Here is a 15,701-nt window from a genome sequence, read left to right as displayed (position 1 = left end):
AATAAAAAAGGATGGCAGAAGAACTTTGACGAGACAAAGGGGTTGATGATTGGGTTCAACTACGCGCTTTATATGTGAAACCTTCTTCAAAGTCTGGATTTATTCATAACTAATTAGATATTTTTAAAAGGTTTAATGACCTTAGCAACTATATTTCTTTTGATCCGTCAAATTTATCTGAGGAAAATACAGATTCATTTAGAAGCTTATGTGAAATTTACAGTAGCCACAGAGATGCTAATAAAAGACGCACTTCTTTTTTTAGTTAAGGAAAGATGACATTATGCATTTCTATTCTGTCTATAGTCTACAAAACCTACTTGAATCTTCTTGTTTTACGTACTAATGATGAGAGATGTTTCAGTAGACTAAAGACTATCAAAAATTATTTGCGATCAACAATGACACAGTGTTAGCCTGCGATCCTCAGGGTAAATTTTGGTTTAGTCTTAATTTTTTTTTTTGCTGGCTATCATAATTGGGTTTGAAAATGATGTTCTAGACTATTTTTAAAATCAAAACTAACTGCTAAGCATAAAAATTCCGGATTTATTGCTTTAAATGTCTTTGAAAAAAGTGACGTCATTTACGCAATTTTTATCATAAAGTATTTAAAGTAAATCATAAAAAAATCATTTTTATGATCAGTTTTACGATAAACGGGAAATTAGGTTTTTTAATTTGTGCTGGAAGATTTTCGTATTAATAAAAAGTGAGAGATATTTTATCAGGTTAGATAAAATTTTGCTTTTAATAAAATCTAATAAATTACTTTTTTTTTTTTAGTTTTAAACTATTAATAACTTTTAATAATTTTTTGTTTTTCTAAAATTTTCTATATTTAAAAAAATCTAATAGTATTTTTAAAAATCAGTTCGGTGAGAAATGGCAAAATATTCAAACATAACATAAATTTAAATATATTCTGCAATAACAATGAGAGGATCTTGTACAGCAGTAATGCAAAAAAGAAAAGTCTAGAATTCGGACAAAGCTGAAACATAGCAGTGAGAAACCGTATGTCTTAAGTATATTTTATTTACCAAAAGTATATTTATTAACCAAAATCATCGATTTTTCATCATTTTATGATATTACATCTCAAAATTTACGTAGACATCATTATTTAAGTAGACGTCATTATATTATTGGTCTTTAAATAAGTTTATCAACACATTAAAAGACCTCATTTGTACGTAACTATTGATAATACTATAAGTTAAAGATGCTGTTGATTAAGTAATTCTAATCGGTTTGGTGATAATAGGAATCGCGCATTTTCAAATTATGAAACCTTTTTACATTGCTTTTCACGTGGTATAATACCACGCAATACTTGTATTTAAATTAATTTAAAATTAATCTTGTATTTTGTTTAATTTATATTTTCATGGATAATATTTTTTAAACCATTTTATTTATATGTTAAAAAAATAAAACTATTCAAAATTTCTATTATTTATGCAGTATTTCTTCTGTTTTAGTAAATTATTTTAGAAAATGGTTTCTCTTTTTCTAAAATAACATACTAAAACAGGAGAGTTTGGTATTTCAGCTACACATGAATGAATCGAGTGTAGGGGAGAATTACCCCTATTGATTTATAAAATAACCTGTATACGCGTCCCGCAATAAATCTAAAACTCGTGATTTTTTACTTAAAGTAATATATGTAAACAAGAGATAAAATTTGGACAAATTATTTTTTAAACTAATATAAAAACCTGTGCCATAAAATTTTTTTTGGGGAGGGGTTAATTTTTGATAAAAAAAAAGGCTGTTTTATTAGCAAATATCTTGATTAGGAAATATCTAGCTGAATTTTTATGCTAAAATCTGCGTTAAATATAAAGAATTTGGTAAAAAATGGGCTCGATCGCACAGAACAACCCTAGCCTATAACTAATCCACGGACCCTGCACATATCACTACGAAAGAGTTAAGAAGTACATGCCTCCTTTCTAACCGATGTGCACAGTGTGCATCATTTATTGTTATTAAAATTTATGATCAGTCATTGATCAGTTTATCAATGCATAAATACATCGACCAGGTGTATAAAAACTCATTTATACACGGTTTGGTTTCCTGCATTAACTGTGACGTGCTTTCATCTGTTTTACTTAAATCATTAAAAAAAATTAAGTCAATATATTTTATCATCGGTTGGTTAGGGCCATGTGTCATGGCATACCCTGCCCATAAAAATATATAAGTCCAATAGGGACCTGTATATTTTTGTGACATATATACGTTTTGTCGCTAAAATTAGTGCAAATATCTAAAAAAAAAACTAAGGCGGCATTTTACCTCCTTAAAGAATTTTTTTATTTTTTTGAAAAGCTAAGTCAAACTTTTTGTTTCAAATTTTTGATTTTTATCTCTTTAATAAGTGGTCTATTAAAAATCTATGTTGCTAAAGTTTGAAACTAAACTACATCTACTACATTTAAAACCTTATTACATTATTACTGAGAACTTTCCATTCAAAATATCAATACGTTCGCAAAGTATTTTTGCAAATAAATGCAATGTAATTGCAATTTCATTGCATTTATGGATGCCGTTGCTATAGAGAACTTATTTTAGTATTGTAAAATAATAAGGAAGTGGTGGTGTTGCTAGAGAAACAAACAAAAAAGACCTTAAGCTTCTTTTTTAAAAAAATATAATGATCACCTGAATGGAGTTTTCCAAAGACATGTTACTCACAAACCTGAATGATCAACTTAAATTGAAGTGGCTTATTATTAGGTAGTTACTAAAATGTTACTATGCCGTTTAATATTACTTGAATATTTGTAGCTATGAAAATAGCCGTTTAAAAAATGCTTTATCTTTGGCATTGAAAGGAATCACTGATATGAGCATCTTTGATAGAAATATTCTCACACTCGCTATGGTACCACTGTGGACATTTTGTACACTGCATCCAATCTTTCTTTTTAACGTCCGTATTACGGCAAATCTATAATGACAAAAAGCTAAAATTACTCTGTAGTATATCTCAGTAATATATCTGTAGACATATATACATATAAGAACATCGATATCTAAATTTTAAAATATGGATAAACCAAAATTTGAATGTAACTCCAAGAACCAAGGCTTAGTGCATTTACAGAGGGTTACATTATAAAAAAATATAATGACTATATTATATAGTCAGAGATGCATTTACCATCAGGCAAACCTAGGGCGCTTGGTTTTTAATTTTCTTATGAAAGTTGTAGATTTAAGTATAGATATTTATTTTTTTAATTTTACTATAAACTTTCGGTTTACAAACAGGGGGAGACGATGCTGGCTGCCTTAACCCCCTTATATCCGTTTCAGCCCCCCCCCCCAACTTTTTTGACTTTCCAAGGTATACATTATTTTTCTAGGTGTATATATAACGGGTGACAACTAAAAATCGAGACTGGATTTAAAGATACATATATCTTTAAAGGAATAAGATTTTAAAAATAGGAAAACTGTTTTAGAAGGTATTTTTATTCTAGTTTTTAAATATTTTATGTGTTTTAATTTTTTATAGAAAAATGATTAAAAAAATAAATTCAAAACAAGAAGAGATTAGAAAACATGTGTATGAATTTTATTTGAGTTACAAAAATGCTGGTAAAAAGTTCACTTATGACCACTTTGAAGTTGAGAATATACCTAAAAGTACAATCTACAAGATAATTAAACGTGCTGAAAGTGAATCTGGGTACCAAAGAGTTCAAGGAAGTGGAGTAAAAGTTAAAAAATGACCAGGACAAACATTGAAAGGCTCAAACTCATGTTTGACCATAAAGACGGAGTTTCTCAACGACAAGCAGCTAAAAAGTTCAACTGTACTCAGCAACACATTAATAAAACATTAAAAAAAAGAACAAATATTAAATCAAGAAAAAAAATGACGATTCCAAAACGCTCTCACCAGCAAAAAGCAGCAGCTAGAACTAAGTGCAGTCGATTGTGTCAGAAATTCAAAAATCGGAAACCAATCATTGACGATGAATCTTATTTCACGTTAAATCACTCCAGTATCAATGGAAATGATATATTTTATACTAGTGATGTAAAATCTACTCCATCTACAGTTAAATACCAAACAAAACAAAAGTTTTAAAAGAAATTGCTTCTATGGATTGCTTTTTCTGAAAATGAAATTTCTCAACCTTATTTTGTACCAAGTGGAATGGCCGTAAATCAAAAAATCTATTTAAACAAATGTATTAAGAAGAGACTTATTCCATTCATCAATAAGTATCATTCGCATGGTGCATTTGTATTCTGGCTAGATTTAGCATCATCTCACTATGCAAAAACAGTAATCATGTACCTAAACAAGGAAAACGTGCATTATGTTGAGAAAGCGGATAACCCTGCAAACTTGCCAGAATGTCGTCCTATCGAAGATTTTTGGAGTATTTTGAAAGGCTTTGTCTACAAGAATAATTGGCATGCAGAAAATCTTAAAAAATTACGTTCTAGAATCAAGTATTGCCTTGATAAATTTGCTATTGAGCTTATACGGAACCTAGCTCAGTCTATACCAGGACTAGTTGATAAAGTCAGAAGAAATGGTTTAATTGAGAACAACTGATTATATATTTAAAAACTAGAATAAATATACTTTCTAGAACATTTTTCCTTTTTGTTTTATCTTACTTCTTTAAATTGTGTCTTTAAATTCAGTCTCGTTTTTTAGTTGTCACCCGTTATATACCCATTATAACATGTTATCCAGTACAGGTTGTACTGGATAACATGTTATCAAAAGCAGGTTGGCCTATATATATATATATATATATATATATATATATATATATATATATATATATATATATATATATATATATATATAGGTTTAGATTATCAGTTTAGGGAAAGAAAAATAAATTAATAAATATAATAAAGAAAATATTTTATTTCCATAATGTAACAAATTATTCACTTACTCTGCAAACATCATACAACTTTTCAAAACCACTTTCGAGGTTCTTCAAACATCCACCACATAAAGTGTCATAAATGTATTTACGGAATTGAACTTCATTAAATGGCCCATTAAGATTTTTTTCTAAAATAAAATTAACTTTGTTGCGTTTATGAATAAGACTAATTAATGGTTATGAAATAAAAATTAAACATAATTTTTTACACAAAAAAAAGATATTAGAGAATGAAATAAAACATATTTATTCAACAAAACATATTTATTCTACTAATTTTATTATAAAGTAAAAATTTTATATTTTTGCTATTGACAAAAATTGCATAATGAAAAGTTTACTTATTTTTATACTTTTTTTTTTTTATCAGCCTTATCAATTCTTTTTATCAATTCTTTATGTAGTATATATAAAATTCTAAATTCGGCCTGGTAATTATATATAAATAAATATATATATAAATATATATATATATATATATATATATATATATATATATATATATATATATATATATATATATATATATATATATATACACACATAATTGCCAGGCCAACCTGCTTTTGATAACATGTTATCCAGTACAACCTGCTTCATATGGGGGAGGTGAGAGGCTAGTTAGCTACAGTAAATGTAACTTACCTAGAAGGAAAACTAAGACATAAAACCCTTAATAGATTTTTTATACATTTTTAAATATTTTATAACTTTCTAAACCTGTAAAATTTTGCATTGAATATTTATCATGATTGCACCGGGAATTAAACAATATTTTCCATTATAAATTTAGAATGGACATTTAGGGAATGAATGATTTCCTGACAAGAATGTAATCCTTAGGAATAAAACCGATATATCCCCAAATAACTGCTAGATATGTCACATAAATGTGCAACATTATAAACTCTACCTTCACATAACTGTAATGCATAGTAGCATACATAAACACCACAGTTGTAACTATCCTTTTGTAAACAATGACTTTGTGTTGAAATAACATTAGGGTTTAATATGTTGAATTTACGCTTGTAAATTTCTTTGGCAACTGCAATTGACTTCTTATGTGAAATATTATTTAACAAAATATTTGAAGCTAGTGGATCAATAACAGTTATTTCTTCCGTTTTCACTTTCAGATGTATTAAAATCCAATGTGAATTAGTTGGATTAAAGGGAATAAAGACTTGATCTATTTTTTCAGTGTCAACATCTTTCCATAAGAGCTTTATACTTTGTGAATAGCTTAATGCTAATGCTTCTGTTGGCCCACAATATTTTATAAGTGAAAACCTTTTTTCTAAACAATGCAGGAAGCTTCCAATGACTTCATCTTGAAGCCAGCCTTTTTGAAATTGAATATTATTTTTTTGGAATTTTTGCAATAAGTCTGAAGAAATTATGTTTTCAAGTGTCAAGAGAGAAATAAAAGAAAGTTGGTGAGGACTATGTCTAAAAATAATTAAGTATTTAAATGAATTATTTTTTATATATATATATAAAAATTGCTTATTTTCATATCCTATTTATCAACTTTTTACATTTTACAAGTTAGAATATATGCATTTGGTATTTTGCATCATGTTACCATTATATCATTCAATATTTATATTTTAGTCATATATTCATTAAATATGTCAAAAAATTAAAAGTGAAAATATAAAATAAATAGAATAAAATAAACTACGAATCATAGGACATGGACATAAAGCATCCTTGCAGGAGCAATTACCTAACAAGAGTACTAGTAAAGTCACTAGTTTTAATGTCATCACATATTATTGTAATTTCTTCATTGTGTATTATATCAACATTTTTCTGAAACATTTTTAAAACTATTTCCTTTTTTTGGTGTTGTTAAGGATAATGGTATGGTCTTATTTTTCTTTTCCTCTTATCTTTTTTTGTTTTTCTAAACTTATTAGGCTGCCATTGTTTATCTAACTTCTTATTTGGTGCAAAATTCAAGGGTTGAGTTTGTCATGTTGCCTTCATGGGTATGTCAATTGAGTTTATGCCTTTAATGGCTTTAGTTTGTCTAATCATATCTTCTAATTGTCTGTTTATAGATGGAAGTTGAAGACTTATTATCATGGGATTATTTACTAAAGAACATAACTTATCTACATTTTTTTAAAACCGCTCTGCCTCATTATCAAATACTTGTGGTTTTTTCATCATCTGAACATCTTCTGAAACAACAGCTAATGATGGTTCTTTTATGTTGTTTTTTTTAATTTTCAGAAGAAATGATTGGAGCTTGTGAATATGTTTACAAAGGTTAAAGTTGTCACTGCAATTACACTGGTATAAATGCTCACACAAGCTAATACAGGCAGGATTTTTACATAAGTGTGAACATGAACTTTCTTTACAGGTATCTTGTAAAATGTCAATTTTATACATTATGTCTTTTGATTGACTTTTCACAGTGTACTCATTTGATGAACACAGTGTACTCATTTTAAGAACACAGTCATTTGAAATCAGCATTCCTTTTTCATGACGTTTTTTAAACTTTTTAGGGAGAGATAGTTCCTAGATAAATGTTGCCTCTTTTGTGTCTCCAATAATCATCTTCCTCGATTTTCAAAAGCACTTTGATCAGATTATCTAACCTTTTATTGGGTCGTCTATCTATATAAACTGTTTTCAATTTGTTATGGAATGATTCAAGCAACATATTTGTGTTAGTATCTGCATGCTGAAAGTTCCGAAAAGAAGAAGCCCATTTTTTATGTCGAGAAGCATAGTATGTTACAAGGTAATTTATAAAATTAGGACATATCTTTTCATATGTCTTGACAAAACCATAAATAATTGATGTAAAAACTATCGGATCTTTTTCATCTATCATTGTTTCTAGAATCTGGTAAATTTCTTCTTGTAAATGAGCAGTACCAACTAAATGAAGTTTACTACACCAGGCGCGTTTTACATGCCATTTACATAGCAAGTGATGCTTATCTCCAAAGACTTTAGAAAAAGCATTCCAGCTAGAGCAATCATCATCTGTCATAACTGCATTAACTTTGACTGGATTAGTACATCGCTTCTTTATTTCCTCTAAAAATGGAGTTATAGTTTGTTCATCAGAATGATTTGAAATAAAAAAAGCTACTGGATAGCCCCTTTTAAAATCATCGCGGACAAGCAAAGTTACCAGTGGAAAGGCATACTGATTAGTGCTATGTTTGTATAGCAATGCTGCTTAGTTTGTATAGCAATAACAAATAAATCCTTGTTGATATCAATATCATCATACACTTTAGGCCCAATAATAGCAGGTTGCCCTTGTGGTTTATATACAAGAATGCTATTAAACTCTTCACACATTAATTTTTGAACAAGTAAATAAGTTGAAGTGCTATCATCTGGGTGAAGCTGACATCCCTTTTTTATGACTCGGGTAATATCAGAAATGTTCTTTTTTGTAAGGAGATTAGATTTAGTAAGAACAATATTATCTCCATTAACTCTATTTTCGCGTTCTCCAAAACTCTCTCTAAGATCATGATAGACCTGATTTACTGGTACGCCAATAGATGATTTAGCAGAAATGTTATTTTTGGTACATAGTATTAGTAACAGAAATAGTATGATTGTGAGTTTTTATGTAACACACATTTGTGGTTCCATTTTTCTTCATGTTAACAATCATTCTAGCAGGACAGAAAGCATCTGATTTAACACTACCTCTGAAGTATCTTTTATTTTTTTTTCTTGGAGGTTCTTTTGCAGAGCGATGTGGTTTTGAATGACCATCAACTTGACAAATAAAATAACTTGTTTTTGTCTCTTTGCTGCTTTGTTTACTTCCAGTTTGTTTACTGAAAAATACATAATTATTAATCTCCTCTTTTTCTTTCCATGTTAAGAACTTGGATTCTGAGGAAAACTCATAGGTTTCTGTAGAAAATTTGCCTTTATGATACTCCTCTATGTGTTTAATCAATTTTATTTTTTGAAAAAAACTTGGTTACAGTTTTTATAATAACAAGGAGTTCTTTTATCTCTGCACTGGTTGTCAGCGAATATGGCCTTATGCATCAGCAGTGTATGCCTTTTTAAACTATCTTTTCTTGAAAATGATCTCATACAAGTGGAGCATGTAAAACTAAAAATCAAACTTTTTTGTTAAATTAAAGTTAAAAGTCAGTATTTAAGATATTTGACAAATATTTCACGTAGGAGTTTTCATAAGGCACAACTGAGCATCAGATAAAATAGTTAAGGGATTAAACGAAGATGCTATATAAAAAATAAATATTATAAAATATTTTAGAAACAAACATTGAAGCACAAAATAAGGATATATCACAAATTCAAAAAATAATGAAATCTCTATAAAATGTATAAATTATAATTAAATTAAAATTCAAAACTTTCCCAAACACGATAAAAAATATATTAGAAGAAAACTAACTTATCCAAATCAAATTATCACGAAAACAGTTACTCTTTCAAAAAAAAATTTTTTAAGTTTATTTTGTATAATTATTCATAACAAAATTCGCACTGATACACTAGAACAATATAGAAATAAAAAGACTTGCTTGTGAACAAAATAATATCAATAAAGGGAGACTTATACATTTTGTAATAGTTTACAAATGGAAGACTTTCCCCAATTGAAAAACTTGAAATTGAAAATTGAAAACAATTATACAAAAAAAGGAAAGCAAAATAGGAAAAAACTAACAATAGAAAATAATGAGACCATTTTGAAAAAATCTTGTAGGGAACACTTTTTCCTTACTCATAATGAGAAAACTGTGTCTCAAAAGTAAAAATTTCATTAAAGGTAGACTTACACATTTGAAAAAACTTCAGAAATAGAAGATATCATCTCACAAGTAATAATTTCATTAAGGGGAGACTTACACACTTAAAAAAACTTCTCACAATAAATAATACAATAAAGGGGAGAATTACACACTTTAAAAAAAGGGAAAATTGTGTCTTAAAAATAATAATTTCATTAAGGGGAGACTTACACATTAAAAAAAAAAACTTTACAAAGGAAAGACTTTGTTTCACAAGGAACAACTTCATTATAGGGAGTAATAATGTAATTGTTACTTGTGAAAAAAAGTCTTTTCTCCGTAAAGTTTTTAGGTAATAATTTTTTTAAGGGGAGACTTACACACTTCAAAAAACTTTACAAAGGAAAATTGGGGAAAATTGGGAAAAAAAGAAAAAAAGTTTCTCACAAACAATAATTTTATTAAGAGGAGACTTACATATTAAAAAAAACTTTACAAATGGAAGACTTTGTTTCACAAGTAATAATTTCACTAAGGGGAGACTTACACACTTAAAAAAACTTCTCACAATAAATAACTCAATGAAGGGGAGGATTACGCATTTGAAAAAACTTCACAAAGGAAAAACTATGCCTTATAAGTAATAATTTCATTAAGGGTAGATTTACACACTAAAAAAAAATTTCTCACAATTAATAATTTTATGAGGGGGAGAATGACACACTTAAGAAATTTCACAAAGGGAAAATTGTGCCTCATAAGTAATAATTTCATTAAGGGGAGACTTACACAATAAAAAAAACATTACAAAGAGAAGACTTTGTTTCACAAGTAACAATTTCATTTTAGGGAGACTTACGCATATAAAGAATTTCAGAAATAGAAGATATCTTCTCACATGTAATAATTTAATTGTATGGAGACTTATATACTTAAAAATACTTCTCACAATAATTAATTCAAAAAAGGGGGAGAATTACACACTTAAAGAAACTTCACAAATGGAAATATTGTCTCACAAATAATAATTTCATTAAGGGGAGACTTACACATTTAAAAAAAAACTTTACAAAGGGAAGACTTTGTTTCACAAGCAACAAATTTATTATAGGGATTACTTACATTTGAAAAAGTTTGTGTTCTGACAAGTTCATTTTTTTTTTTTTTAAATTCGATTCAAAAGTTTTTTCATCGTTTCATTCATTGCTAAACTCACAAAAGAGAACAACTTATTTTATAAATAAATTTAAAAAAGAACCTTTTCCACTTCTTTTTCTGCATAGGAAGCTTCACAATAATTTTGCGAATTTTTGAAGCGGGTCAATTATACGGGCTCAAAATGTTAGCGTGTGTTCTCAATTCTCCCCTACTTAAAACTCCACATGTATTAATTTTTTAGATATAATCCCAAAAAATACAAAACTATAATTGTCAGCTAAAATAAACTTATTAAACTCAAACTTCAGAAAAACACATGATCATCAATTTTTAATGACAAGTTTTAATGACAGACATTTAATGACTTTATTATGTATGGATGTTTAGGGGCTTGGCAGTAAGACTACTTTCGTCTTCTACTTTTCCCCGCTTTTCGTATATTTTACAAAAAAAATTAATAACTTGTAACGGCAAATTTAGAAAAATCAAAATCAAATTATAATTATAAAATTATAAATTTTATTATATATTTTATAATTATAAAAAAATTAGAGAATGTCTTTAAATAAAAAATAAAAAAATCAATGACGGAATTATATTTGGAAAAAAAATTAATATGATAATTATCAAATTAATGATAATAAAAATAAGAATAACTTGAACAAAATTATATTATTTTTTGATAAATACAAATGATTTTATAGATTAAAGTCACTTAAAAACTTAATTTTCTTCGTTATTCTTCGACAAATTTTAAGTCCGCGTCGTTTGATTACTTTTTCACGAAAAAAGAATTAAATTAACTTTCGCTCGGAACTTTTGAACGAGGAACAGAATTTGATTGTCAGACGAACTTATAACTTAATTAAAGATAATATTTTATATCCCCTAAATAGTTGGGGAGGTTGCTCAAAATTTATATAGTCATAGTTTTTGAACACTAAGAGATTATTGCATGACATTCGAGACTTGGTAATGAACTTAAATTTAGTTTAAAGTGTTAAAAAAATGTATTTATAAATGTTATAAACTCATCACTCTCACACTAACGGCATAAAAGGGAAGTTAACATTGTAGGGGTTTATTGTTAACAGACTCCGATTATCGCAATGCTTTTAAAAACTTTTATATAAACATGAATATATAAATGTTTGGAGTTTGCTCCATATCATTGCATAAAGTTAAATTCTCAAACAAAAACATAAAACTTGCTACGGGCCTGATTTTAAATATGTGATTGAAATCTGGTTATTTAAATATTGCTACTTGCACTTTTGTTAGCTTTTTTACTTTAAATTTTTGAAAATTTAAAAAAAAAAAAAAGTAACAAAAATTTACTGAAATAAAAAGAACTTGAAGTTATTTCATCTGTACGATAAAATAACATGAAGACACTTTGCTTCACAATCGACCATATAATTTTAAATTTGAAAGTGTGCTTTTTTGAACCATCCTTCAAAATTCGCGCAATTAAATAAATTAAAATAAGCGGTTGTTGTGGTTACGAAAATTTATAAACTTTTTTTTGATTTCACTTTTCTTTTTTTTTTTATAAATTAATCTTGATGTTATTTAAATCAGTTATTTAAAAGTTATTTTCAAAGATTGTCTGGTTTATTTTTCTTGCCATGGAAATGGCTCTGCATTTTGCAATTTTTTTCAAAGTTTTGTATTTTGGCTTCTTTTATTCAGCGTGGTTGTTGTTAAAAACCTAACAAAAATGAAAGTTATTTCTGAAAATGACTAACTAGAATAATTGTTATATAATAGAGTAATAAAAGAATAACTTTTGTCTGGAATAGACTAATTGAAATTAGTTCATTCCAGACAACGGTTTTTTGAATAGCTATTAATAAATAAACAAATAAAAATTGATTTTCATTTCTGTTATAGTGGTTGTTACAACCAGGGCTGACCAGGGCCGTCCTGAGCAGGGATAAATGGGGTATTCCCCCTTCCCCCTCCCCCTCTCCCCCAAGCTGTTATATATGCGTTTGAATTAGCACATTAGCACATTTAGCATTTCAGTCGGCATGTTTTGAAGTGTAGTTGGCAAATGTCAAATATTGAGGACCTTTTTTTTGTGTGTGTGTGTATGTCTCTAGTTGGCAAAAAACATATAGACCCCCACCACCACCACCACCACCACCACCACTACCACCAAATGAGAAACCTCTTCGGGACGGCCCTAACAACAACCACGCTGATTAAGAAAAGCGAAAAGCAGCAGCATAGCTACAAATATGTCCGGCTCCTTTACGGTAAATTTTTATCAGGACCACTAACTTATTTCCTCCCGACAAAAAAATTAATGCTAAAACAAATAAATTTAAAAAAAAAATGCTTTTTCAAAGCTTTTTTGCAAAAAATCTCTTTTCTAAAAAGTTATAAATCCCAACTTTAAAGAAAAACAAAATATTAGAGAAAAAATTCAGGGTACGACCCCCCTTGCCTAGGAAACAAACTTAACAAGCATGTTCATCGGGGCTACACAAATCCTGTCAAGATAAAATAAAATCAAAGTAAAGTCTGAACGACCAAGTAAAATCAAAAAAAAAAGAGATTCAAAAAAGTGGAGTTCTCCAGTTAGCTCTGAAAACAATTTTAAGATAAACTTTTATTAAATTTACACAAAAGCTGGAAGTTTCAGAGCTCTAGAAAGGTCTGGAAAGTAGTGAAAAAATCAATCGCAAGATTGCGGGACAACTGATAGCCAACAAACAACTTGTGAAATCAAACTAACGTTTGAAAAAAATTTTCAAGTTTGTTCTAAAGTTCTTTTTTAATTGAATAAGATTTTATTTTTTTATTCATCATTGTGCGGATTGGATACCAACGCAACAAAAAGGAGGTCATTAGGGTACCCGCAACCTATAGTAAAAGATCGAACAGCTTTCCTTACCAGATTTTTTCAAATAGATTATATATGATAAAACGCAATACAAGATTACATCTGATAAACACTCATTTATTCATATAAATTATACCAGATAGTTTAAATAGTTTATATTTTTTTGAAAACTCTTTTAGCAGTCGATGTCCTTGCGGATACCAAAAATGTTATATTGCGTTATATTACCATAACAAAATACTTGATTGAAAAGACAAATACAAAGAAAAAAAACTGAAGGAAAAGCGCGCTCTGACCAACAGTGACTTAGTATAGGTTTACATATGCATGAACTACTCATAGCTTAGAAATTATGTCTCTTTCCCTCCCCCTTCTCCTCATCCTTACCCCTGCCAAAGATTTTTTAAGGTTACTAACCTATTTCTGCTCAACAAAAAGAAAATAAATAAAAAATCAATGATTATTTAGCAGCCCCTATTAGCACTCATGCGGCAGGAAGGCCGTCTCTACACTACTGGTGTACCCGCATGTTGACTATATTTGCTATATTAATTATACTTCTACTAATTAAACTACCCTTTATGATATACGTGAAAAAAAATCCTCTTCCGATGCCCCACCACAAACACTGCCCACATACATCAGAGTATTACCTGAAGTATTACCCAGAAGTGCCCTCAAATAGGCAATGAATTTGAATACGCTATCTATCTCAAAATTTATGTTAAATTAACATGAAATGACTGTTCTTTGAGAAAGTAAATAATATAGCTCACATTTTACTTACTTACAAAGTAAAGTATAAAATTTGAAAGAAAAAATTTACTTTTATTTGTAAAAGTAAATACAGGGCCGTACCAAGGGCGGGCCACCCGGGCCGCGGCCTGACGCGCCAAAATTGGGAGGGCGCAAAATTCCCCAAATTAATTAATTTATTTTCACATTATGAAACTAATTTGCGTGGCATCACTTTTATGTTGATAAGAAAATTAATTAAAATTGCGCCTCCTGACGAACTTTAAAATAAAACATTTACCAAACAGAAGAGCGCCCTTAAACACTAAAAAGTTGTATTTTCTGAACATTATTTTTTACAATGAATCGTGCAAAAAAATTATCTGGTGCTGAATTTAAGAAGAAAAGTTTGGTAACAAACTCTTCTGTGGAAAAACAAATTGTTTCAGAGGATATTTGCAATGAAGTTGATAATGATTCAACAGCTGAAGTTGCTGCTACATCTTTAATTACTGACTTAAATTCATATAATCCATTGGAATTAATTTAAGAGGAGATTTTCATTGGCCAAAGTCAAGACGAATTTGGACCAAATGATTCAGAAGCACAAGAAGAAAGAAATTCTCAGCTTTCCAAACCAATTGAAATGGGCACCAGTGAGTTTCCTCCTGAAATCTCAGAAATTTCAGCAACCTCAGGAGAAAACTTTCAACACAGTGATCCAGCTACATGGCCTAAAATGACAGATAAAACAAGGTGCATTTTGATTCAGCATGGGCCGGAGCCCATGCTGAATCAAAAAGAAGAGAATTTTTCTCAAACACACTTTGTGACTTTGACTACAGAATGCGACACTTCAGCTCAAAATGGTATGAAAAAATTCATCCCAATGGTGAAAAATTTGTTCGCTACTGGCTGCTGTACAGCAACAAAAAAGATACTTCGTTTTGTTTTTGCTGTCTGCTAATTTCAACGACAAAAACCAACAATTTTTCAGAAATTTCAAAAGGATTTTGTGACTGGAAAAAACTAAACCCAAGAATTCCAGAACACAAAAACAGCAATGAACACCAAAGATGCTATTCTGATTGGAAAAATCTGGAAAAAAATCTCAAGGAAGGAAAGACCTTGGATTCTGATCTGCAGAGAGTTATCAGCGGAGAGATGAAAAAGTGGAGAGATATCTTGAAAGTGATTGTTGATGCAATTTTGTTCTGTGCCAAGAACAATCTTGCCCTTCGAAAGTAA

At 28.9% G+C, this 15,701-nt stretch overlaps 2 protein-coding genes across 2 annotated transcripts; one reads left to right on the top strand and one right to left on the bottom strand.

Annotated features, from left to right (window-relative positions):
- Positions 1–7,464: 7,464 nt before the first annotated feature.
- Positions 7,465–10,572, bottom strand: LOC136074474 (uncharacterized). The gene is made up of 4 exons (XM_065786797.1): positions 10,569–10,572; positions 8,565–8,882; positions 8,123–8,473; positions 7,465–8,009 (listed from the first exon to the last, which is right to left on the bottom strand). Exons 1-4 carry the CDS (start codon positions 10,570–10,572, stop codon positions 7,465–7,467), a joined length of 1,218 nt encoding a protein of 405 aa, XP_065642869.1.
- A 4,242-nt stretch (positions 10,573–14,814) lies between these two features.
- LOC136074473 (uncharacterized) lies at positions 14,815–15,701 on the top strand. The gene is made up of 3 exons (XM_065786796.1): positions 14,815–14,860; positions 15,005–15,322; positions 15,451–15,701. Exons 1-3 carry the CDS (start codon positions 14,815–14,817, stop codon positions 15,699–15,701), a joined length of 615 nt encoding a protein of 204 aa, XP_065642868.1.

Source organism: Hydra vulgaris, chromosome 01 (genome assembly GCF_038396675.1).
Source record: "Hydra vulgaris chromosome 01, alternate assembly HydraT2T_AEP".
Classification (NCBI taxonomy): domain Eukaryota; kingdom Metazoa; phylum Cnidaria; class Hydrozoa; order Anthoathecata; family Hydridae; genus Hydra; species Hydra vulgaris.
Note: the sequence above shows the minus strand (reverse complement) of the source record. Positions and strands in the feature narration are given on the sequence as shown.

What these genes read in the sequence shown, in the direction of transcription:
- LOC136074474 (XM_065786797.1), bottom strand. An exon ending in AAATGGAACCACAAATGTGT is followed by an intron (nt 8,474 to 8,564) that starts GTTACATAAAAA and finishes TTGGCGTACCAG; the next exon opens with TAAATCAGGTCTATCATGAT. An exon ending in TACAAACATAGCACTAATCA is followed by an intron (nt 8,010 to 8,122) that starts GTATGCCTTTCC and finishes CTCCATTTTTAG; the next exon opens with AGGAAATAAAGAAGCGATGT.
- LOC136074473 (XM_065786796.1), top strand. Translation starts at nt 14,815, where the DNA reads ATGAATCGTGCAAAAAAATTATCTGGTGCTGAATTTAAGAAGAAAA. An exon ending in TGCTGAATTTAAGAAGAAAA is followed by an intron (nt 14,861 to 15,004) that starts GTTTGGTAACAA and finishes AATTAATTTAAG; the next exon opens with AGGAGATTTTCATTGGCCAA. An exon ending in CGACACTTCAGCTCAAAATG is followed by an intron (nt 15,323 to 15,450) that starts GTATGAAAAAAT and finishes ACAATTTTTCAG; the next exon opens with AAATTTCAAAAGGATTTTGT.